Raw genomic sequence first — 25,097 nt, forward strand, 5'->3', positions numbered from 1 at the left:
CAATATGCTTCTCGTGAATATTTTCTATCATTATTTCTATATTAAATAGTAAAAGAAAATGGTCTGATAGACCAATATCAATGATCTGCTTCACATCAACTTTTAGTCCTTTAGTAATTACTAAGTCTAACGTATGACCTGCTTTGTGTGTAGGCTGACTAATGTGCTGTCTCAAATCAAGAGTCCAGGAGTTTCATAAATTTTTACTTTCAGGTCACACTGATTATCGATATGAAAGTTAGTCATCAACTATTAGGAACGAGTCCTCGTTCATAATTATAACTGATACCAAGACTGTGAAATCCTCAAAGAAAGACGCATTGTATTTAGGAGGTCTATACACGGATAATACTAGAAACTGAGAAACTTCATGAATAACAACAGCAAGGTGCTCAAAGGACTTGAATTTACCAAAACTGACTTTGGCTTGAATAACAACTTATTTTCTGGTCATTTTCTATTTTAATCATGTCTCTCTTTTTCAAAAAGGCATAGACAGGAGTGCTACATCTGGTAAGAACAGACATAGGGGCCTATGTGCTTTTTCAACAATGTATGCTGTAGAAACACAACTTAGAAAAAGATGCAGCTTGTAAAATTTTGGGATCAATTTTTTGCAAAAAAGGGGAGGCTGGTAAAATAGCCCTATCTCAAAATAGATTGAACTGTTTTTGTCCCCAGGGGAATCTGACTTTTTACAGAAGCTTTTAGAGCAAATAAATAAATATGCACACACACTTTGGTCTGAACACACACCAGAATGACTATAAAGCAGAAAATTAAAAAGAAACGTTCTGACTTGGCTGTCACAGTCAGTGGCAGACTGGCCATTTGGGCAAGGCCCGGTGGGCTGCGGACTCTGGTCTGATCATGGTCCGGCCATTTTATGAAATACATTTTATGTACTGGTTACTGTTTGACATTAAAATTAATTTTCTAAACTATTAAACATTATCTGTCCGGTACTGCGATTTATATAGTCCTATATACCATATTACGTGAAGTTGTTTTAGTTGTCAGTACACAACGTTGCAGTGAAAAATTTGGTCAAAACTGCCTTTTGCTGATTTCTGTTTTGATACCACTACTTTTCGGTTAGCATATACATTATTGCAATTTATTTTATCTCATATCTAGTATTTAAATTCTTCAGTGCTAATAATTAGTTTGGATTATGTATTATGCATTATATTGTTCTCTGGTCGTTGGCGTGAGCGATAATTAGTGGTTTTCAGCTGCAATTATTAGTATGATGAAATAGTTAAATTCCTATCCTGTGCTTTATTTCATATTAGGACAGAACATTTATGGTTTATCTTTAAGTTAATGGAAGATTTCAATCATGTGAGGTTTTTATTATAACTTTAGTTATTTATTCCATTGTAAATGAGCAGTTTGATTATCGAGTTGAAAATAATTTTCATACCTGTAATCACTTACTTTGCTTTAGGCTGCCTAACTGCCTATATGGGTAATTATTTGCCATTGAATTAAGTAAAGTTCTGTTAACACCCACTCATGACCTTGCCCTTGTTTGACATCTGTGATAGATAGGGGTCGCTGTTGCCCCGTTGAACCAGACACCAGACAGATGTCCTTGACACACTTGTAAAAGCACAGAAGAATAATCTTTAATATTTCTTCAATAAAGTGCCCAAAGCACAGCACCTTCCACAATTCTTAATAAACAATTACAATAATCAATAATAACACCAATCCAATCCTCCAACTCCCAGCAGCTCCGTCTTGCTCCCACCCAACTCCGGCTCAATTTGCTGGGGTTTCCCAGAGTCCTTTTAAAGTCTCTGACCTGGAAGTATTTCTTCTCCGGGTCACCAACCAATCTTCTTTTATTACTTATTCCGGAAGTACTGCGGGTTTCTGTACTCATGACCCTGAAGCACTTCCGGGTTGATGTCCTGGTAATATCCCCCTGGTTCTTGGTGAGCTCCCCCTGGCGGCACCCATGGCACCCAACAGGGCTGAGGATACGGACTCCATGTCCCATGCTGCCCTGCGGGCATCCGAGGAGCCATTTCTATCCAGGGGAGCTGCCATCTAGTGTTCCGGGGGATGTAGTGTCCTGCCAAGTCTGCTTCTTTCAGTTGAGGGACGTCCTGGCCGGACTGGAATGCTGGCCGTCCCTCACAGTACTCCTCCCCCAGCCAAGCATTATAATGAGAGGTGGCCAGCCCCGCTAGGGTAGTCCTTCCCCAGGAGGGACTGTCTGTCTTGACCGGACCACTGCTCCTTCTTGTAAAACATGAGCAGGAGAACAACGGAGAGACACGGCACTTCTGTTTCACTTTAATAACCTCCCTGGTTCTCCATGGACAGTTTCGCCAAAGGAGGCCCGGCTGATGCCATTCATAGCACAGCCTCCTCCCGTTTAGTAATGTCCTGCGGGACTGAAAGCAGGCCGGCAACGCCTGTGTGGCCCTTTGCCCAGCTGGGGGCGGACTATCTCCCCGCCCATGCGGAGAGCGTCCCCTCCACACACTTTGTCAGGAGCTCCCGGCTTTACCTGCAGGCTCTCCTTTTCAATCTGGGGCTTGCTTACAGTTTGGGTCTCTCTGTGGATAAGAGAGAGCCCCTTTACTGTCTGCATCCCTTTTGATTTACGTGTGACCGAGGCTGATTTCTAAAGGTCCGGGTCCACTCGCAAGTCAGCACTATTTCGCTGCTCTGATGGCCCCACCCCTTCTATTGAACCTTCGGTCATTATTTCCCGATCCACTGTGGGACGCAAGACCACTTGGCAACCGATACTGGCAACTTGCACTGCCCTTGTGATCTGCGTCCCGACTTCATGTACGGTCCCAGATATGCTTACCTGTACTGCCTGATCAGACCTCTGTGGGAGCCTCTGTCCGTAGCGGTGTAAATATTCCTCCACACATCTCAGAGGTGCCTCGGCTGTCGCGTCCAATTCCTCGATTACTTTCTTAATCTTGGTGATGATCTGTAAAAAGCTTTTGACAAGTTCAGTTAGCTTTTCAGGATTCCGTATATTAAAGTCCATTTCCCGATCGGCTGGAGGCAAGTTTGGGCTTTCAAAAACCCCGCCCTCCATTTGTGAGCCAATAGGCTTCTCCTGCGCCTGCGCCGTAGGGTTTTGCACGGCCTTTTGGGATTTGGAGTTCATGATAGAGGTCCGGGTTGCTGCCATCAGCTGACTATGATCCGCCTTTTCTACTTTAGTGGCGGACCGTTCAGTCATATCCCGTCCCTCTTTACTTTTTATTTGTGGCGGGCGTTACTTCGTTTGCCTTCCCCTTCAGGGAGCTCGGTGTCCTTGACACACTTGTAAAAGCACAGAAGAATAATCTTTAATATTTCTTCAATAAAGTGTCCAAAGCACCGCACCTTCCACAATTCTTAATAAACAATTACAATAATCAATAATAACACTAATCCAATCCTCCAACTCCCAGCAGCTCCGTCTCACTCCCACCCTACTCCGACTCAATCTGCTGAGGTTTTCCAGAGTCCTTTTAAAGTCTCTGACTCGGAAGAATTTCTTCTCTGGGTCACCAACCAATCTTTTTATTACTTATTCCGGAAATAATGCGGGTTTCCATTCTCATGACCCTGAAGCACTTCCGGGTTGACGCCCTGGTAATATCCCCCTGGTTCTTGGTGAGCTCCCTGTGGCGGCACCCATGGCACCCAACAGGGCTGAGGATATGGACTCCATGTCCCATGCTGCCCTGCGGGCATCTGAGGAGCCATTTCTATCCAGGGGAGCTGCCATCTAGTGTTCCAGGGGATGTAGTGTCCTGCCAAATCTGCTTCTTTCAGTTAAGGGATGTCCTGGCCGGACTGGAATGCCGGCTGCCCCTCACACCTCGTATCATTGTCATTCATTTCAGCAGGTCCACGTTTGTTGCCAAATACAGTATGGATGAAACAAAACAGACGAGGAGAAAAAGGTGGGGCTCAGAATGAATATGATCGAAAGAAAAAGAAATCTGCAGAAAGTACTTCAAAGTGCATAAACCTTGTAGGTCTGTTCAAAGGTACTAATACCAGCCCCTGGCCAGACGGGCCTGGTGAAGTAAGCGAACAAGGGGATGAAGAAATGGATTCAGTTCCTACAGTTCATGAGCAATCACCAGAGCAATCAGAAGATGAAGCTTGACCATCAACAGGTTTAGATAGAGTTCATATCATAGGCTCATAGCAAGTAGCGAGCCACGTACTCATCATAAATTTTAAGAAAATTACAATGAATAATGGGTGGACCTCGTCACCTCATTCGTTGAAGGATGCCTGGGCCGGTTTTGAGACCCAGTCCGCTCCTGGTCACAGTCACAGTGCAGCATTATGCAGACATATTGCTGTTGGTATGGAAGAGCCCCAGTAGCGTTTCTTGACACAGTTCTGCTGACTAATTAATTGGCTGAGAGTACCTTGTTAGTGTGTCAGAGAGAAGATGTGCAACATTGTTCATAATTGGTTTTATTTAAATTTTCTCCTTTGCTTCTTCCTCCATGGGTTCGAGTGTGTCCTGTAACTGAGCGTGCCCTTTTAATTAGCCTGACTCCGTGGGCCTCTCTTGAAGTGATGCTACCAGCCCAGCATACCATAGCATAGAAAATCACACTGGCCATTACAGAGTTATAAAAGATGTGAAGGGTGTCACCTCCCACATAAATGCAGTCTCCTAAGGAAAGAGCCTACTCTGTCCTTTCTTATGTAGTTTCTCTGTGTTCTGAGACCAGTCCAACATGTCATTAATGTGGACCCCCAAGTAGTTGTAGGAGTGAAAAACGTCTACATCCACTCCTTGAAAAGTAACCGGACATAGAGGGTGTTTGGTGTAGCGAAAGTCAGAATATCTTTATTGTCATTGTAACAAATACAACGAAATTAGGTGCAGTCCCTGTGGTGTCAATATATAAATTAAATATAATTAAAAAGGATAAGAAGAAATAAGGTAGAACTCAAACATTCAACATAAGACCTTAATTGCACATGAACACAAAGAAAATTCCTTGGTTTTGCTGATATTAAGATACAGACAATTCTTTTTGCAACAAGAAACAAACTTCTGCACATGACTGCTATACAGTACTCTGTCTCATCCCCTTTATCAGTGTATCCCATATGTGCAGAGTCATCTGAGAACTTCTGCAAGTGACATGACCTGGTGTTATGTTTGTAGTCTGAGGTATACTGATTGAAGAGAAAAGAGATGGGACTGTTTTCTTGTGGTGCTCCAGTGTTGCACACATCCATATCAGAAACAGTCTTTGAGTCTCACAAACTGTGGTCTGCCCAACAGATGTCCATTATCCAGGACACCATAGGTTCATCCACCTGCTAATCTCTGAGATTTTTCCCTTAACAGGATGCCTGAAAGGTACTGAAGGCATTGGAGAAATCGGAAAACATAATCCTCACAGTATTGCTTTCCAGGTGAGAATAAACCTTGTGGAGCAGAGAGATAATTGCATCCTCCACTCTGGTCTTTTTCCAATATGAAAACTGCAGTGGGTCCAGATGGTCTGCCACAAGAGGACTCATATAGTCCAGGACCAGTCTCTCAAAGGTCTTCATGATGTGAGACGTAAATATACCCCAGCCTTGAGAAGTGGTAAATGTTAATTAAGCAAAACGGAAAAAAGAAGAGAACAGTTGGTCAGTAAATGGAGAAAAGTGAAGAAGAGTGAAAAAAAGGTAGAGAGAGGGGACTATACATCACAGGGTATCGTTTTTCCCCTGATGAAGTTAACTGCATTGAATCGTCTCTGAATTGTACAACTTGGTGAATTCCTTTTCCTTTTTGTCTACTGTGATGCAAGTGCACATTCTGAATCTTGCTTGATCACAGCAACTCTCCATTTTTGTCTTTCCTGTAGCAGTTGTTCAGCTTCCACTACAGTCAAATCCATTATTTTTTCCAGTCTTCTCTGATGTTATCCAGCCAATGCTTCTTTGATCGTTTGCTTCGAATATGATGATATTGTGGAATTATGCAGAATTTTGTCTGTTGCCATTAGTACTACATGTCCAAAGTATGTTAGCCTTCTCTCCTATATCTTAACATTATGTCATACTGGATCCCAAGTGAGGAAGAAAATAAGGCACAATATTTTAACAAAAGTGGATCCTTAATATCATTAATGATGATCCAGACCTTTACATTAAAGTTCTGAATGCCAGTCAAAACAGTCTCCAGTTTTTCATAGCTTGGAAATCTTCCCCTCAGTCTTGTTTTTTCCATCAATCAAAGTCAACCTGCTTACTTCATATCAACAAGAGTTGGATAATGTCTGGTGACCCATAGTTGGCAAGCATTTATCAGTTTTATTGCTTACAGAGATCATTTATTGTCTTATCAGTAACCGCCTGTCCTTGAAACTCCTTTCCCTTCACAAACCTCTACTGACCCACTGTGGAAATATTTTATAGGTATGATATACTTAAGTTCCTATAAAGATAGACTGCCACTGTCAGAACATGTGGTCTGGAGCCTAAACCATTAAGTGCCAATTACAGGTGATTAAATATAATCTACTCTATGTATAAGTTTGAAGTGGATGTGCAGGTAGTTGGTATTTTTAGCTTAATTTTTAACCAAAATACTTCTATATGGGGAAACAAGTGCAAGACCTGGGGCCTCATGTATAAACGGTGCGTATGCACAGAAATGTTGTGTAAGAACGTTTCCATGTTCAAATCACGATGTATAAAACCTAAACTTGACGTAAAGCCACGCACATTTCCACGGTAGCTCATACCCTGTCATACGCAAGTTCTCTGCTTGGTTTTGCAGACTGGCGGCACCCAGCGTCAAAGCGGTGCTACTGTACCTGTGTGGTTTCCCTTTCTTTTTTAGATCCACGTCCCTGATGCGGCTTTATAAATACTGATATTAACCGCATATTGTTTTAGTTTAATGCATCTGATTGTAATTAACCTGTAACAATGTAATGGTCCACAGAATGGTCAAACTATTCTAAACTCAACTTCAACTGCTTTAGCGTTGTTACTCTCACTGCACCACTCGGAGTATTTATATCACTGTATCTGAGTGTGAATCATAGATCTACAGCGATCGGAAAGAGAATTATCGGTATACAGCATCGAGCACCACGCTGCCTCAGCCATTCGCTATTTGAACTGCTCTCATCCGCTTCAGAGCCTTTCCTGTTCGGACCTCGCGGTTCACAAACAGTTTCACCCCAAGAACTATACACCCACTCAATCAGTCCATCAAGTGCTCCTTGTAGAACTGTTTGTACTTGCAAGTTACCGTGAGGTAATTGTACTTATGATAGTTAAAATATTGCACAACCTGAGCCACTTTATAAAGCACGTATTTACATATGATGACGATATTATTTTTAAGATGAAATGCAGCAAAATATATTTATTATACAGATAAAACTTTAACTACATGGTGCCGCAGCGCTAGCGAGAAACTTGAGCTTCCTTCACGGTTTGTTGCTGCCTCGCGCTGTATTCATGCTGTGGCTGGCGCGACACTGGAAGGATAGATGGATAGAATAATTAAACATTACAAAGATATTTCGATGTTCCTTAAAAGATTTGAAGAATCTGCATTCTAAGCTTACAGATGGCTTAACGTCTATTACAGAGCTGATTGTGTGGCGATTGGGTATTTGGAGAAAGAAAAGTAAGGACAGGAATTGGGGGTTAGTACGTTTGAAAAAGACAGTACTTCTGTGATAAAGCATTTCATCGAAGGTCACGCATGGCGCAGCAAGCAGCTTACGTGAGACATGAACAATCACTGCACCACCGTGTTCCCATGTTTAATAACCTGCTTTAACTCGTATCATCATGAAAATGATATCACATATACTTCTCAGAATTTTAATTATTCAGAGAGCTGTAATATTACGAATGTAATGGATTCTGTGTCCTGTCGGAGGAAGAGAAAGCCCGGAAGCATGTAGTGATTCACACACACAGATCAAATACAAAACAAAGTATTTAACGTGCTACTTTAGTTACGATGGGATTTGAGAAACAAGTAACTTAAATGATTTTAAGATGAACTTTATGATGTTCTACTTTAATGACAAAATAAACTACATGATTAAAGTTGACATTTCATGCTTTTTTTCCCACTGTGTGCCTTTTTTTTTTCACTGTACCCTAATAAGCTTTCATATGACACCCAGACGGTGAGCTACGAGTCGCCTTTTCACGCCGACTTTGATATGTGACAACTTTTTTATTTCGGGCACTGTGCGACTTTGTGAACTTGAGCTTTCGAGTTTCTCCGACACGCTATGTCACTCGATCAACTTCCTTTTGTTGCTTATATAACTGTTTAAACCAACAAATAGTACGTTTTTCTTTGCCTCCATTTGGTATTCGCTGAAATTCTTCTATTTTTCCTCGTACTTTTGCCGTTGCCTTTTCACAGAATGCTGAGCTTAAGGGCTATTTATATTGATTTGCATATTCAAAGAGGAGTTGGGGCGGGACAGCAGGGCGCGTGCACGAGCGTTACTTTTCATGCTGACCGGGATTTATGTAGCGGAAGAACGTGGAAGTTGGCGAACGCACAGATTTATGCATCTGGATTTTTCTGTGCATAAGCACATTTCGGCTTTTGTGCTTACATCATTTTATAGTGCGAATTCTACGCACGGCATTATGCATGAGGACCCTGGTTGGGGAAATCAATTACAGTTTATAGGAAGCTTTGCACAGAGTGGAATAGAGAAGTGCAACAGGTTTTAATTTAGTAAATTAGAAACTATAAAAGTGTAAAGTAAGTGAAGGGAAAGAGGGGAAGTGAGGAACATTTTTTTGCATTTTATCCACTGACCTCAGCTGAAGATTAAAGAATAAAGAGGAAACCGGAATGGCACAACTGAAATACAAGGTCTGGTCTGGACCAAGGTTATTATAGTTAATGAAAACTAAAATCAAAACTGAAATCATTATTAAAAAAGCATTTTCATAAACTGAAATAAAATAACAAAACCGAAATGAAAACTGACACTAAACAAAACTGTTAAAGTAGCTGGAAAGACTAACTGGAATAAAAAATGTACTTAAAATATTTTTAGTTGTTGTTTTTGAATGAATATTCTTGTCGTTAGTCTTTAATCCTTGTAATTTTTAACTCTAAAAACTGAAGTAATCCACCACGAGCCGCTTGCATATATTCATCCAGTGGAGGGCGACTGTTCACACAGTATTTGCGGTGACAGAGCGAGCTGAATACGGGTGTGTAAAGTATGTGAAATAGAAAGTGATTTACTGGGCCACCTTACTTTGGTCTTGTTGTATACTAAGATGTAATTCAAATGCCTGAAATCAGAATGTACTGTTCAATAAAATCTTTACCGTATGGACAGAAAAATCACAAGTAACATTTCAGTTTATTTCTCAGGTGCCTGCATTTTGTTGACAATAATTCACCTGCCACTTCGCACAGGAGAAATCCTTTCTGAACATAAAACGGCACTGATTGAGAGATGTACTAGGTCATCATACAAGATCAGCATATTGTTACTGACCAATCACTTTTCCTTTAAAAAAAAGTTGTTTACAACAAAACGATACAAGCCTTGTAAAATTCATGAGATAGCAATGTCTCTACTGAAATAGTGGTCGGTAGGAGACGAAAAACTAAACATACTAATGTGTTTTTGTATTTATTTTATACCAGTAACGGCGCACTGCATGACAACGTGCAGTATATACGCTTGACTTGAGCATTCATAGTTTTCATACTTTACGTTTAGCATTCGTTTGTTCAGAGGTAGATGCGCTTGCTGCTTCCTGAGCAGCTCTTCTTTTCTCCATCCTAGAGGCCCGCTTCTTCTCTTCTTTCATCGGCATCTTTTTGCATTAAAACTGATTAAGTCAGTGTTTGTGTTGCAATTACTTGGTACATTTTCCTTAAGTGCCAACTTAAGTGAAAAATTAAGTCTTCAATCTGCCTTAAGAATGATTTAAAATACGAAGAGGTAGGGGAAGTGACAGCAAAGGTGGTAGGGATGAGAACAGCACCCATACGCATATGTGCCGCACGGCTGCCCTGCTGACCACTGAAAAGAGTTGATTCTACAATAAAATAAAAATAAAAACTGGAATGACTTTGGAGGTCAATCATCACCCTGAAAGTGGATAGTAGACGTCACATAGTATATGTGTACCAAATTTCAGGTCAATAGGTCAAACGGTTTGCGAGCCACAGTAGCATATTTTATATAAGATTATTTTTTTTAGTTTATATTCAAAGATCAAAATACGTGATAATATGAAAATAATTTAGTAGCAGAATTATGTTTTAAATATCTGTCCCCCATTTCTCAAAATTTCTCTCTCAAAATACATAGTTGAAATATCATATTCTTTTTGTTGTTAACATCATCCATATTGCATACCAGGGATTTTTCTGCCTTGCATCCAAAACTGTTCTGGTAGGCTCCAGGTTTCCTGCGCTCCTGCTCTGGATAAATAGGTTTTCATAATGTATTTATTGTTCCTAATCTCGGATGCTGTCTGTCGTTTTGTGCCCATCCATACACCGATTTTACCTACTCTTGCTCTGCTCATTAAAGGTTTACAGTTCTTATGCATGTGCTATTCAAGTCTCACTACCGCTAACTTTGACACTACATGCTTGTTTTTCTTTGTTTCCCTGAATACAGGTAGATGGGGTCTGCATACTCGCCCTGTTCTTCCTAAGCCCCATGATTTTCATGATCATACAAACTGGCCCATTCTGGGCAATAAAAGGAAAAGATACACTTGTTCAGCACAAATGACAAAATATTTTAAGAATTATAAAATTGTTCATATTCAGTATCTGGTTTTGATTGTTTGTTTTTATTAGACAAAAACAAAACCAAAATTAAAACCACATAATGTAGTAAGCTTCCACTAACATTAAACTCCTTTTATATTCAAATATGATAAGTGTACAGTTCTATTTGATTGTGACTCAAAACTAGCCTCCATGCCATAATTACTAAAATGAAAACTGAAACTAACAGATATAAAAATAAATTGAAATGTCTTTGTGAAATAAAGCTAAATTAAAACTAAAAATACGCGAAGGAAAACAAAAACTAAACTGAATTTCCAAGTAAGGTCAGAAAAAATATAGAAATAAAACTAATATAAAAAGACAACTATAATAACCTTGGTCTGGACTTCTAGTCCCAAGTCACTGAAAATGTTTCCTCGGGTGCAAATGCAACATCTAGTCTAATTGGGGGAAAAAAACTGACTTGACACCTATCTTAAATGTGACGTTACGGAGGTGCCATCTTGAAGGCAGCCCCAATAATTCTCACAATGAGACCATATCAGAAGAGCATAGGAGATCAGCCAGGCTTGTTTCTGGGTACAAAGACTTCAAAGAATAAGTTTGGTATTTTTCAAATCAAAGTCATATGTTTATAAGGCTTCATAATATTCATGTGCCACATAAAGCTGTATTCTAAAGTGAACCTTTTTTAAAATGTTAAAAAATACCATGACAGTCTTTGAGGTTTAAAATGGGGCTCAAATTGCACAGTAGCAAACAGTGGGTTTTAATTAATTTGGTAAACTCTGTTGTGAAACCTTTTGTGTCAGGACCTGCAAAAGAAAGCACCAATCCATTCTATTAAAAACCTTCTCTGCATCTGAAGAAAGTAATGCAGTTTGATTTAAAAGCCATGGTGCACCATGGGTGACAAGGGGAAAGCAGTATATGTTGTCATTTATGGCTTAATTAAGTTGTTTGAACAGTGTGAATCAATTTATGTATCATACACAGCAATCAAAGGGCTACTACTTTAGCTATTAGATTGATTTCTGAGTTAATCAATGAGATTGTGCAGTAACTTCCATATTCAGTAATGTCCTTACCTGGTGTGGGCAGAAGAGAGATCTTTACATATTAGTGGATGGATTAAGATGAGAAGTGGAGGTGGCAGAAAGCCATTCAGGAGCCAGGGACCTTCTCCAGCTCATAGGGTCCAAAGTCTCATTCATTTAACTGAATGTTACTGGCCTGTTAAGTGAGGACACTCATTCAGGAAGGAATCTGTAATTGAGGAGGAAGTGTAATAACTGGATGCTTATTGTTATGTTTAAGCCACTTCCCTTATGTCCTTTGTTTATCTTTGGTCCTTTTGTTATTATAATTTTATTTTTGTTGTTTGTTTACTATTTGTATATTTATGAATTTTATCAGCTTATTGTTTGGTTTCTGTGTGTTAATGCTTGTTCTGTAATGTAAATTGTGTTTTGTTGGTGGATCCACAAGAGGTGGGGCCACCAGCCAATCTCTGTTGAGGGACCGACCCCATCCCTATAAAGGCTCATGGGAATTGCAGTCACAGTACATTGTATGTGCATTGTGTGAGTTTTCTCATTTTTTTATTGTTTCATTGGATTTTAAGGTTTTTTTTTTTATATTTTTGGCTCTGTTTATGGATTTTGAGTTCTGTTTAAAGTATTGGGGCTTTTTAGACCACTCCTTTTTGACTTGTTTAGCACTTTTGAGCTTTTGTTCTTTGTTTACCCATTTATTTGCAATACATCTTTGATTTGTAAAGATCCTTTGTTGCACCAGCTGTAATAAAGCTAAACATTTATGGTGACTCCCCTCCTTGTAGGACTTTTAGTTTATTTTTGTGATATTTGTAGTTGTTTTTGCCAGCTCCCCATTTTTGGTCTTGCTCCAGCTGAAGCCAGGAGTTAGTATTTGGAGCCTGGCTGGACTAAGTGAGCTTCTACTGGGCAGGCTAGTTAAAATCTTAGTCTGGCTTTTGGCTGTATTTTAGAGATCTTGCCTACTTTTCTTTGGAGGAAACTCTAAACAAACATCCAATGGAATTAAATTAACACAATAATTAGTTGTAATCACACTTTATTGAATTAAACATTAATTATTAACCAAGGAAATTGACACAGAATCCAATACTGAAATAATGAAAACAATGATAGAACAAAAAAACCCCCTTGATTCCAAAAGAACCAACACAAAATTACCTGTAAATATCCAAAGATATTTGCTTTTGAAAATAGGAAATATTAGATATCAGATTTTATTTTATAAATTGAAGTAAACACCAGTAAAATAACAATTTTGTTTTTTGCCTTATGATATAAAATGTACTTCAAACATCAATGCTAGCTTTAGGATTTGTTGGAAAAAGCTTTCCTGTATCTCCTATTGGTTTAATATTTACAAAGAAAAACACAAAAATTAAAATTAACAGGCCATTTTATGTATCATATAAACTTAGCATTGGAATTTGAAGTGTGTTTACAGTAATCGGGCAGCATGGTGGTGTAGTGGTAGTGCTGTTACCTTGCAAAAAAGATTTCAAATCCCAAGTGCTCCCTGCGTGGAGTTTGCATGCTCCCTCCATTGTCTGTGTGGATTTCTTCAATATGCCAAGATTTCCACCAACAATCCAAAGAAATGTGAGTTAGGTGGATTGGTAAGGCTAAAATGGCCCTTACTCTGTGTGTGTTTTCACCTTGCAGTGGGCTTACATCTCGTCCAGAGAATGTTGCTGTCTTTCTGGGATAGGCTCAAGCTTCCCCACAACTTTGCTGTGAATAAGCAGATTTAGAAAATGAATGAATGGATTGATTTTCTGTAATTTTGGAGTTTAATCTCCTTGTAGCCAACTTGCTGCACATTATCTACTGGTGAATTTCAAACTAAATAAAAGCATCGACTTTTTTTTCCCCCCTTTTTAGATCATCTCTGGAAATGTAAACACATATGATGTGGTTCTGAAAGACCTGGGCCCCCCAATTATTGCCCGTTATGTCCGCTTCTATCCCATGGCTGACCGAGTCATGAGTGTGTGTTTACGAGTTGAACTGTATGGCTGTGAGTGGACTGGTGAGTACCTTTTTAAGCAGTAGGATTTTCTATTTTTTTTTTTTTAATTTAAGAAAATGCACAAAAATCCTTTTAGCCATAAACAACAAGGGTTAGTTTCCCTAGACAGGGTTTATTTTAAGACATGTGTGTTCCTAGTGTTTGTAAGCATAAAAACTGTTCCATAACAACTGCTCTCTACTCCATAACATCTGTTCAAAGTTATTTCTTCACTTGCCACATAAAATTGTGTTTGAAAGTAAAGCATTTTTTTATAAATTATAAAAATACTGTGTTAGTTCTTATATCATACAATAGTGCTTAAGATAAACGGGGTCCAAACATGAAAACCAGTTTAAACTCATCAAATATCAATTTTTTTAAGGCAAGAATGTTATTGGATATTAATTTGCATCTTGAGATTGGAAAAATATTTTAAAACGGTGTATTCCTGTTGTGTAGAAGGGAATGTAAAAAGCAAATAAACTATTAGTGAAATTTGCCCATTGTAAAAGAAAACTAAAAACGTGTTAGTTTGTCAGTGAGCTAATCGGTTAGGTTTGTAATATTTGCTATTGTAAGATTTTTAATGTAGTTGCATAATTAGTAGGTTATAAAATATTACTAAAGAATAATATTTAATAGATTTGTGAAATTAATTTAAAATTTCAAAAGTCAGAAACTGATGGTGCTTTGATTTTTCCAAATTTCTCCTTTTCTTTAGATTTGTTCCAACCTTTTGGAATCTGGGAACAATGACACAGGTCGATTTTGTTACTTGAAGTCTGAGCTAGGAGGTCATAAATTACTCTTCATTTCCACCTATGACTATAACCCGTATCACTCCTCCTTTTTTCCCCGACCTCACCGACCATCTTAAGTTCTCTGACTGAACTTCTGGTCGGCATTGACACAAGCACCGCCTTAAACCCATTGCTAGTGTGGACGAAGGTTCGAGACAACAGCAGGCAGACACCAGATGTAGAGCAAAAAGCAATTTCTTTATTCTTGGTGAGAGAGAGGACTATGCAACCCCTGTCAGCTAGTGTCACTGACAGTCACCAGCAATAGCCTATTCCAAGGATGGAAGTTAGCTCAGTTTTATAGTAGTTTGTTTACTAAACAAAAAGAGGATGTATGGCAGTTCAATTTGAGGTCAAGCAGATCGTTATAGCTTGTGGTCATACCCTGGATTTGAACATACAGGTGCACACACAGTGTTTCTAACAGTTAAAAGAGTTATAGCACATTCACAGTCTTAAGAATAGCCCTTGTGAGCATCAACACACACAAGAAGCAACTGCAACGATCTCCCAGCTAACTGTTACAGGATGAGTGCAACCTAAGCAGATTTAGACAATACTCACTTCCTCATTCTTTCTGCACCATCAGGGTTACAATACTTCAATGGCTATGTGGCAGTTGCAATTTAAGAATCTTATTATAGCTTACATTTTGCACATAATGATCATCACAAATAATAATTGGTTATACTACCTTAAAAGTTAGTTTAGTACATTAGTCATACTGGAATACACTCTTACAGCTTATATTGTCTGTATTAGATTACACTTGTTTAGTTTTATTAGTACATAAGTGACATGTTTCTTATAGTTCTATTAGCACCATACTTTAGAATTAAGGTGCTTCAGTCTTTCCAAATAATAAATGTCTTCCTCAATTCCCCCCTTTGCACATTAAATGTGCACTTTTGTTTAATTTAACTTCTGCATTATCATATTTGGGAAAGAGTTCAAGAAAAGGGTCGGGGGATGGACGAAAAGGTGTGTACTGGGAGTCAGGGGTCAGCACTGAGGAGATAAGCCTTAGTAATGGAGGCGTTGTTAAACCTTTGTAGAAGGGCTCGGATCACGGGATAAGGCAGCAAACAAAAGAGTATGAAAACTGCCAGAGAAATAAGGATAGTCATGAGAATAGTTTTAATCCAACCACGCCAAGAACCGAACCAATCTTGGAAGAAATCATTTAAATGAGTCAGGTTGATCCTGAGTTCTCTGCTAGTTCTATAGAAAGGGAAGTGAGACCAGCTAGGGCACAGGTAACAGAACCGTCAGGGGCAGTGTTATTAGGAATAAAGGTACAGCAAGCATCACCAAACATCACGCAGACAACCCCCTTTTCTGCCACAGCATATCTAAAGCAATTCGGTTCTACCCAGTCATTAGAGAAGTTTTGCCAAGCTGTTCATGTATGCCGTCAATGGCCTCATGGATGAAGTTCAGGAAATGATGTTGATTATAATACAGATAGTTTATCCAATCTACATTTTTGTTAAGGGTTGACCCCCATAAGATGAGGGATTCCAATGCTGCAGCAAAAGGGTCACGCGCTCTGTAATGGGCTTGGACCTCCCCTAGGGATTCCAAATCTGTCAATGTATACACCTTCACCTATGGAGAGAGAGATCACGTTTAAGTCGATGGGGTTTTAGGTTCAGGGATATCGTCAAGGTGGAGCAAGTGGAAGGGCATGATCAATTGGACTAGGGCGCAGCGACCTTTCCAGTTTGAGGATAGAATTGGGAAGGAGGAGATATTTCTTACATATCCACCAGATGTCAGCTCGTGGCGTGTTCTGGGAGGTAAACCAGATTACTGAGATGTTAGAGTGACTGGAAGTATGGCCAGAGACATCAAATGTCTCTTGACACCAGTGAGTGGGCAGCTCACCTTGATAATTTGTGGTATTGGATCCATGAGTATGGGTGAAGCAAGTATAGTTTGCTTTGTAAGCATGGTACATAGGGGGATTCGAAGAAGGAAGGGGAGGAAAACGTTTATGCATTGAGGTACATAAAGGAATCTTTAGGGGGAAGTTAGGGAGGAGAAAAAAGCTGTAAGACACAAGTTAGACCTGGAGGTTCAGAGGGGTGCAGTCAGGGGAAATGGACGTTGTGGCCAAATGTGATCGAGCAGTGGTACAGGCATAGCAATTAGACTGATTGATGTGTCTGGGGCCTGGAGTACAATACCCACTGTAGCCAACAGTTTTGATTACCGTATCCAGTCTCAAACTGTGAAGGTGGAGGAAAGAGAGGTAATATTAAGATATTTAATTGGGTTCTGTAGGGAGTTATCAGAGGGTGAGGGTGGGAGAGGAGGTGTCGTTCTCTAGGGGGAGAGTAGACATGAATACGGAACTGTCCTAGTGATCATTCCCGGAGACATGGGCCCCCTAATATATATGTTCCTTTATCATGATATGAGGGGTCTTTTAGAGTGATTACAATGTTTCTACCATACATTCATGAAATGGAGTAAACCCTGATTTAATTATAGAAAACCTTGTTTTAAATCATGCTCCTGGGCTTCCCACGGATTATACCCCCAGTCCTGGTCGTCAGAGTTTGCAAACACATCACTCAGCTTGAACATTCAGACAGGCTGGAGGAGGAGCTTGAATCAGATTTATACCTGGGTCGAGTCACACAAACGTATTTTTCAGACCATCTCCATTTGTCTTGTCTGTCCAGAGTGCAGGGAACAACCGAGCAAAAATCACCCTGTACTTAAGATGTTTTCCCTACTTCATAATTCAGAATGGGAATTTGATATCCATCAATCAGGATTATAGAGTGAAACAAAACCCAGATTGCAAAAATTATGGGTGCCATCTTTTGCAGTGTGAGACGTGGATCCAGGCAGGAAGTCCTTCAACTTTAATGGCTTGAGGTGTAGATAGCAGCACCTGGAATGGTCCCCTCCAGCGAGGTTGATGCCAATGTTTCCTTCGGGTATCTCTGACCAGTATCCAGGTTCCAAGGGGAATCTGGGACTCTGTCGGTGGGGGACCGGTCTGCCAAGCCTGGTTAACCTGCTCATGGACCTCCTTCAGGGACGCTCGGAGACCTGTAAGACTAGAGAGAAGATCATTGTCCACAATATGCAGAGTAACATTCCCAATACCATGCCAACAGGCATGGAACGTCCGGTCAGAATTTCGAACAGTGACAGCCCCAACTGCCATTGTGTCCTCCCTCTCAATCCCATTAAGGCCAGGGGTAAAGCATCTGGCCAGGTTAAATTCGTCTGCTCAGATTTTTGCCAATTTAGATTTTAGGGTGCCGTTGCACCTTTCCACAATACCTCCACTTTGGGGATGGTACTTGCAGTAATGATGTACATTTATCTGGAGCCAAGTAGTCAATTCGTTTATTACAGAGTTCACAAAATGAGTACCATTATCAGTCTGCAATTTCTGTGGTATTCCCCATCTTGGAATTATTTCTTTTGTTAAGGCTTTAGCCACAGTTTTGGCGCCTGCATGTTTGGAAGGGAAAGCTTCCACCCATCGGGAGAACACATCGACAATTACCAAGCAGTAACGGTAGCCCTTAGACGGTGTTAATTCAATGAAGTCCATTTGGAGATGTTCGAATGGACCCATTGGGTTAGGTGTAATGGCGGGACTTACCTGGGTACCTTTACCTACATTAAATTTTTGACATAGTGCACAGCATCTGCAGAATTGCCCTGCATACGTGGAGAAACCTGCGGCTTCCCAATGTCGCTCGACATCTTGTCATTGCGTCCTTTCCTGCGTGGTCCAGGCCATGTGCGATTTTTGCCATTCCTGGGAAAGAAGCTTTTGGGAGGAAAGGTTTGTTATTTTGCTTATGGGTCCAGACCCCATCAGGGAGGGATCCTTCTTTGGACCATTTTCTCTTTTCTCTGTCCGTGGCTGCACTCTGTAAAGAGAATTTGATTATCAGGGTCTTTGTCATCTTTCTGTTGGAATAAAGAGATTGGTGTGTTATTATAGGCAGCCTGTTTAGCAAAGTGATCAGCTGGGTCGTTTCCTTTGCTGACAGGATCTTGCTTCCCAGTGTGGGCCTGGCATTTAACTATTGCCAGTCTTGATGGTTTTATTATAGCTTTGAGGAGGGATTCGACTAATTTCTGATGTTGGATGGGCTTACCAGTACTGGTTTTGAATCCCCTTAATTTCCACAATGCTCCATGATCATGGCAGACTCCGAAGGCATACCTGGAATCTGTGTAGATTGTTATGATTTTACCTTTTGACACCTGACAAGCTCGGATGAGAGCTATTAATTCAGCTGCTTGTGCACTTAAACTTGAAGAAATTCGGTTTGCTTCCAGCAGGTGGTCACCTTTGACCACTGCATAGCTGGTTGAGGGTGTTCCATTATCCAATCACAAGGAACACCCATCCACGTAAAGTACTTCTCCTGTTTCTAGTGGAGTTTCCTGCAGGTCTGGTCTAGGTTTTAAGACCTTAGTTATTTCATCATAACAGTTATGTGGCTCCCCTTCTTCAGTGGGAAGAAGAGTGGCTGGGTTTAAAGTGGAGCATCTTTCAATTGTGACATTTGACAGAGTACGTTTTGATAGTGTATTGCCCTAGCAGTAGTGAGATGTGAGGTTTTAGCCTGAACTAAAATGGAATGTACGGCGTGAGGCACCTTTACTGTTAGGGGGCTCATGAGCACTATATCTGTACTGGCTAGCACGGCTTCTGTTGTGGCTGCTACTGCTCTGAGACAGGTTGGAAGTCCCTTAGCCACTGGATCCAATTTTTTCGAAAAATAGACTATTGGCCTCTGTTTTTCTCCATGGAGTTGTGTTAGTACTGCATTCATATGTCCCCCCTTTTCGTCCACAAATAGAGTAAATGGACGAGAATAGTCGGGGAGTCCTAAAGCTGGCGCAGAAATTAGTGCACTTTTTACATCACATAGAGCCTTCTCACCCCGCTCATTCCACTGTATACGACCAGAAAGAGGAAGGTCAGCAGTGTTAGCTAGATTTTGTAGAGGCTGTGCTCTTTTCAGAGAAGTTTAGAATCCATTGTCGACAGTAACCAAGAATGCCCAATACAGACATAACCTGTTGTTTTGTGACCAGTCTGGGAAGGTTTTGGATGGTGGTTATGCGGTCTTTTGACAGAGCTCTGGTACCACACGTGAGGTCATCACCCAAGTACTTGACAGTGGTTTGAACTAGCTGCAGCTTGGCCTTGGAGACCTTGTGCCCATTTTCTGCAAGATACTTGAGCAATAATTCTGTATCTTGTGTGCATGCTTTCTCTGTTTCGCTACAGAGTAATAAATCGTCGACGTACTGTATCAATGCACTTCCCCTGTCAGGCCAGAAACCTTCCAGGTTTTGAGCAAGCACTTGGCCGTATACACAAGGAGCCTCTGTATAACCTTGTGGCATAACGGTCCATGTCCAACGGCGGTTTTGAAAAGTAAAAGCAAACCAAAACTGAGAATCAGGATGTATAGGACTAGAAAAAGCATTTGCTAAGTCAATTACTGAGAAGTAACGAGCCGTTGCAGGAATCGTAGAGAAAATAGTGGAAGGATTAGGGACAATCGGTGCCCTAGGAAAAATAGCAGAATTAACTTGTCTGAAGTCTTGGACAAAGCGCCAAGAGCCGTCAGCTTTCTTTACTGGTAGAATAGGAGAGTTTACAGGAGAGTGTTTGATCGGAATTATAGCCCCTCTTTCAACGAGGACTTTATGTACAGCAGCAATTCAGAGTTCGGCCTCGGGAGAAAGAGGATATTGCGCACGGTGAGGACTTAAGGATAATTTCAGAAAAACCACCAGAGGTTCACAATTTGCGATCCTGCCAAAATCGTTCTTTCCTTGAGACCTAGGGTGTCAGGAATTGAAGAAAGCCATTGGAAAAAGTCAGTTTGTAGAGAGCATAGAGAAAGAGACGGGTGACAAAGGGAACGAACGACCGGTAGGTCAATTTGGATTAACACCTCAGTTATCAGATGGTCTGAAGTATCAAAAATGCCTGGAGTGACGTATTGCCAATCAGTCCTATTTAGACATTGCTCAACCCAGTACCCAATTTCGACCCGACGAACTGTGTTAGATTTGGCCAGGGAAATGTGGGGGCCTGAACCTCCTAGATAGAAAATGCTCTGGGAGTATGTGAGGTGAACTGCAGCAGCAGCTTTGTTAGATGAAATGAAAATGCAGGGAATGTGAAGGGTCTCGGGGCAGGTACCTGAAGAGAGAAAAGATTCTAACCAAGGTATGTCTACTTCGGCAGGGAAGTACTGGGCAGTACAGTGTAGGGAGTTGGGGACCTGCAAGTGGGGAAAAAGACATGAAGGAAAAGAATGTAGGGCTTTAAGGAGAAGGGTGTGTGGGGAGATGTCCAGTGTCCAGGCTGCAAAAGACGGTTTGGGGTGTGGGAAGTTTGACACAGGAGCTTAGGAATGGAGCAGTAAAATCCTTGTTCTGTCAGTGAGATTGAGACTGACAGTTTAGTCATGAGGTCTCTTCCTAGTAGATTGACAGGGCACAGATGATTTAACAGGAAATGGTGAGTTAATGGAGAGCTGTCGGTGCTGAGTTGCACTTGCAGAGGCTTTGAAACTAGTAAAGTGTGTGGTTGTCCTGAAGCAGTGAGAACCTTCAGTGTCTTTCGAGGCAGGGACCTCCAACAGCGATAAAGTGGAGCGTGTGGCTCCCGTGTCCACAAGGAAGTCCTTGCCATTTACTATCAAAGTCAGTAAAGGATCTGTGTCAGCATGACAGGTAAGCAGAGGAAACTGGAAGAAATGGCTGGGGGTCCCTGCTAATTCCTAGGACCAAGGAATGTCATTGGGCTCTGGGAGCGGAGGTGTGGTGGTGTGAATGCTTGTGTGGACAGTTACGTCTGAAATGTCCAGGTTCGCCACAGCCGTAGCAGGTGTAAGATGCTGGAGGTTGCTCTGATGAATTAGGCATTTGTGTGAATGGATTGGTGGATGCAGAGGACTGGAAGCCTTGTCCCCTTCCACGCCCTCTTCTTCCGAAAGAGTTGCCACATCCAAGGCCTTGGAATCCTTTGCTCCTGCTCGTTCCCCCTGTGTAGTATTGTAGTTGTGCTGCAAGCAGCTTAGTCTGTGTATCAGATTCTTTATGCTTAGATTGTCTCTCGGCATGCTCTGCATGGCATTTCACTTCCTCAAAAGTAGCGCTCTCCCAGCCTATGCAGGATGTGCAGACTTTGTTTTGAATGTCACTTCTTAGTCCCGAAACAAAAGGGGGAACGACAGCGCGGTTTCGGTCATCGCTGTCTTCCAGACCAGAATGATTTGCCATCAGGTCTTGTATTCTGTGTGCCCACTCCTCGACCGTCTCATCCTTCCGCTGCTTAGCAGCTGATATGAGCGACCAGTCTGTTCCCTTTTTTTATTTTCCTGCAATTGCAGTTTTTAACAAGTCCCATTGTTCAAAAAATTGGGGTTCCTGATCTCCCCCGCGGCCATGGCCTTGGTTCCATCTCCAGGCGCTCCCATCCCCCCTCGTCCCATGATTAACAGTTGCCCAGGTAGCGCCTAGTTTTCGTCGCAGCACCTGTGTCCATTCTGCAGCATTTGGCTTATACATATCGTCCAATTGCTGGAGCTGTTCCACAAATTTTAAGCCACCGACTCCCTTAGGGTCGGGTAGTTCAGACAGCACATCTTTCAGTTCCTGGATATCCCAATTGCGATGTATCAATACTGTGGTGGGATTGTTAGGTCCTGGAGGTTGATTTGGATTGTGTCTACGGTTGGGGACCTGTATTAATGGGCAGGAAAACTCGGGGCCGGGTGCCTGATAGTTTGGGGAAATGAAATTGAACCCTAGTCCTTGCTGGTGGGACATGTGGCTTCTAGTATGGCTAGAGACCGGGGTTGGAGTGAAACCTGTGTTCGGGGCCTAGTGGACCGAGCATCCAGGTTTTCATCATCCGGATTTGAATGAGGATCCGGATCATAATGATATTGTTCATCGAAAAATCTGCTACTAGTGGTGCCAATGGGGCATTTGGAAAAAGGGGGGGAGGTGGGGGTTGATAAGGAGGTGGAGAGTGAATAATTGGGTAAAGGGGATCCTTTTTGTCCGATTTCTTTCGCCTATTTTCTGGGTCTGGCTCTGCCTTAGTCTTTTGTAATGCTAATAACATTTCTTCTTTTTCTTTTCGGGTTCTTATTTCAGCAGAAATCGTCTCATTGTGCTCCTGTGCTGCTCCCAATTTTCTATCCTTAATTACCAATTCCCATCTACCAAACATGTCCATTCTATAAGGACCCTTGTTACAACAGCCTTGGGTATTTCTGCATAGGATTTTCCTAATTTCTTGTATTTCTGAAATGTCCCCAGTTCCCTCAACTGGCCATCTACCACCGCTTTGTTTATTCCATTTTTTACACGCTTTTTAAAAATCTATGGTTTTCTTTTTAAATAGTTTCCTAGTTGAACCTCCCTTCGGACCCGAGCTAGAGTCTGATACGCTTTCCAAAAATAATCCTTCCAACAGCGACTTTTGATTTCCCGAAGGAACCTTTTTGACTGGTTTACTATTTTGCTTTCCCATGACTGGATAGTAGCAAAACGCAAAAGAATAGATCAGCCCTCGCGACGTTCCGCCTCCAGTCCCTTCCGTTTTCCCGGATCTCACACTGTGGCTTCGTGGCTTTAGCGGACTGACAGTCTGTCCAACGCCGAGTCCGGGAGTTTCGACAATTCAATGCCGATCCCTTCGTCAGTCGCCTAACAGCTGGTAACCGCTTTTGTTGTCCACCACAGACTAACCCATGAATATGACCAGACGTTAGAGACAGAAACTCACCCTCCCACAGTGTTTTTCCCAGATGTTCAATATATTTTCTATTCGTCCCACTCCAGTGCCTCTATTTATTAGAAGTGTGCCACTCACCTCTTTCTATTCCACTTCCTATGGAGTGTGTACTCACTAACATTCTTAACATCTTACACTGTCCCTGAGGGACCCAAGTTCTATTCTTCGCATTCTGGTCCACTATCTGCCAGGTGATACAGTAGTTTAATTTATATTTTCCCGTAAACTAGTCAAATCCCTGAGTTACGTCTTTTACTCAATCGGATTCCCTCAGTCTACTCACCATGAATTTCTCATCCTGCTAGGGAAACTTCCAGTTTCACTCGACCTTTGTATACAATCGGAGGAGCCAGAGACTTCTCACGCAGGATTCGCCCGAGGCAGGCTGGTCCTCCCGATCCAGCTGGAATCAGTCCTCTTACCGGTCCTCTGGGCGATCCAGCTTGAGGAGTCTCCTGTCCGTCTCCGCCCCACGTTCGGGCGCCAGAAAACTGTGGACGAAAGTTTGAGACAACAGCAGGCAGACACCAGATGTAGAGCAAAAAGCAATTTCTTTATTCTTGATGAGAGAGAGACTATGCAGCCCCTGTCAGCTAGTGTCACTGACAGTCACCAGCAATATCCTATCCAAGGATGGAAGTTAGCTGTTTTATAGTAGTTTGTTTACTAAACAAAAAGAGGAAGTATGGCAGTTCAATTTGAGGTCAAGCAGATCGTTATAGCTTGTGGTCACACCTTGGATTTGAACATACAGGAGCACATACAGTGTTTCTAACAGTTAAAAGAGTTATTAGCACATTCACAGTCTTAAGTAATAGCCCTTGTGAGCATCAACACACACAAGAGCAACTGCAGCGATCTCCCAGCTAACTGTCACAGGATGAGTGCAACCTAAGCAGATTTAGACAATACTCACTTCCTCATTCTTTCTGCACCATCAGGGTTACAGTACTTCAACGGCTATGTGACAGTTGCTATTTAAGAATCTTATTATAGCTTACATTTTGCACATAATGATCATCTCACACAATTGATTATACTACCTTAAAAGTTAGTTTAGTACATTAGTCATACAGGAATACACTGTTACAGCTTATATTGTCTTTATTAGATTATGTTTGTTCAGTTAGCTTAATACCTCCTTATTTATTAATATACTAGACATTAAGCCTGTTACAATAACGGGCGCTAGAACAGTAGTCCATTAAAAATTAGTAGGAACAGTCTATATTATATGGCAAGGGACCTTTTACCTCATTAAATTTTTTCCGTAAAATGCCTGTAATTTTCTCTGACAGTAATACTGGCTTTGCTGTCCGTAATATTCGTTTAATTTTCTGTCACAACAGTGGGCAATCAGCAGATTCTCCCCAGCAACTGACGTAATGTGCGCGAAAATAAATCTACTTTTACTTTACACTTTACTGGGCCAAGCTTTCTTAATCGCAAATCTGACATCCTCAGAGTGAACACTTGCACAACAATGGGGAAGCTGGTCTCCGCGCCTCTGTACCCGATTGGATTTTTCGTGTTTTCTGTTTTAGGTCTTACCTCATTTACCGAAATCTGATTGGGTCTGCCGCGCGATATTTTATAGGTCCCACCCTCTCTGTCTTGTGTGACGCGTCAGGCAGCCTTTGAAGCA

At 41.3% G+C, this 25,097-nt stretch overlaps 1 protein-coding gene across 1 annotated transcript in view; it reads left to right on the forward strand.

The window, feature by feature from the left end:
- ddr1 (discoidin domain receptor tyrosine kinase 1) overlaps nucleotides 1-25,097 on the forward strand; it is a 360,873-nt gene that overhangs the window by 132,509 nt on the left and 203,267 nt on the right. Inside the window, 1 exon segment of the mRNA XM_051920316.1 lies at nucleotides 13,705-13,852. Coding sequence (XP_051776276.1) covers nucleotides 13,705-13,852 — 148 coding nt within the window.

The sequence above is a fragment of the Erpetoichthys calabaricus genome, chromosome 1 (assembly GCF_900747795.2).
Source record: "Erpetoichthys calabaricus chromosome 1, fErpCal1.3, whole genome shotgun sequence".
NCBI classification, from domain to species: Eukaryota; Metazoa; Chordata; class Cladistia; order Polypteriformes; family Polypteridae; genus Erpetoichthys; species Erpetoichthys calabaricus.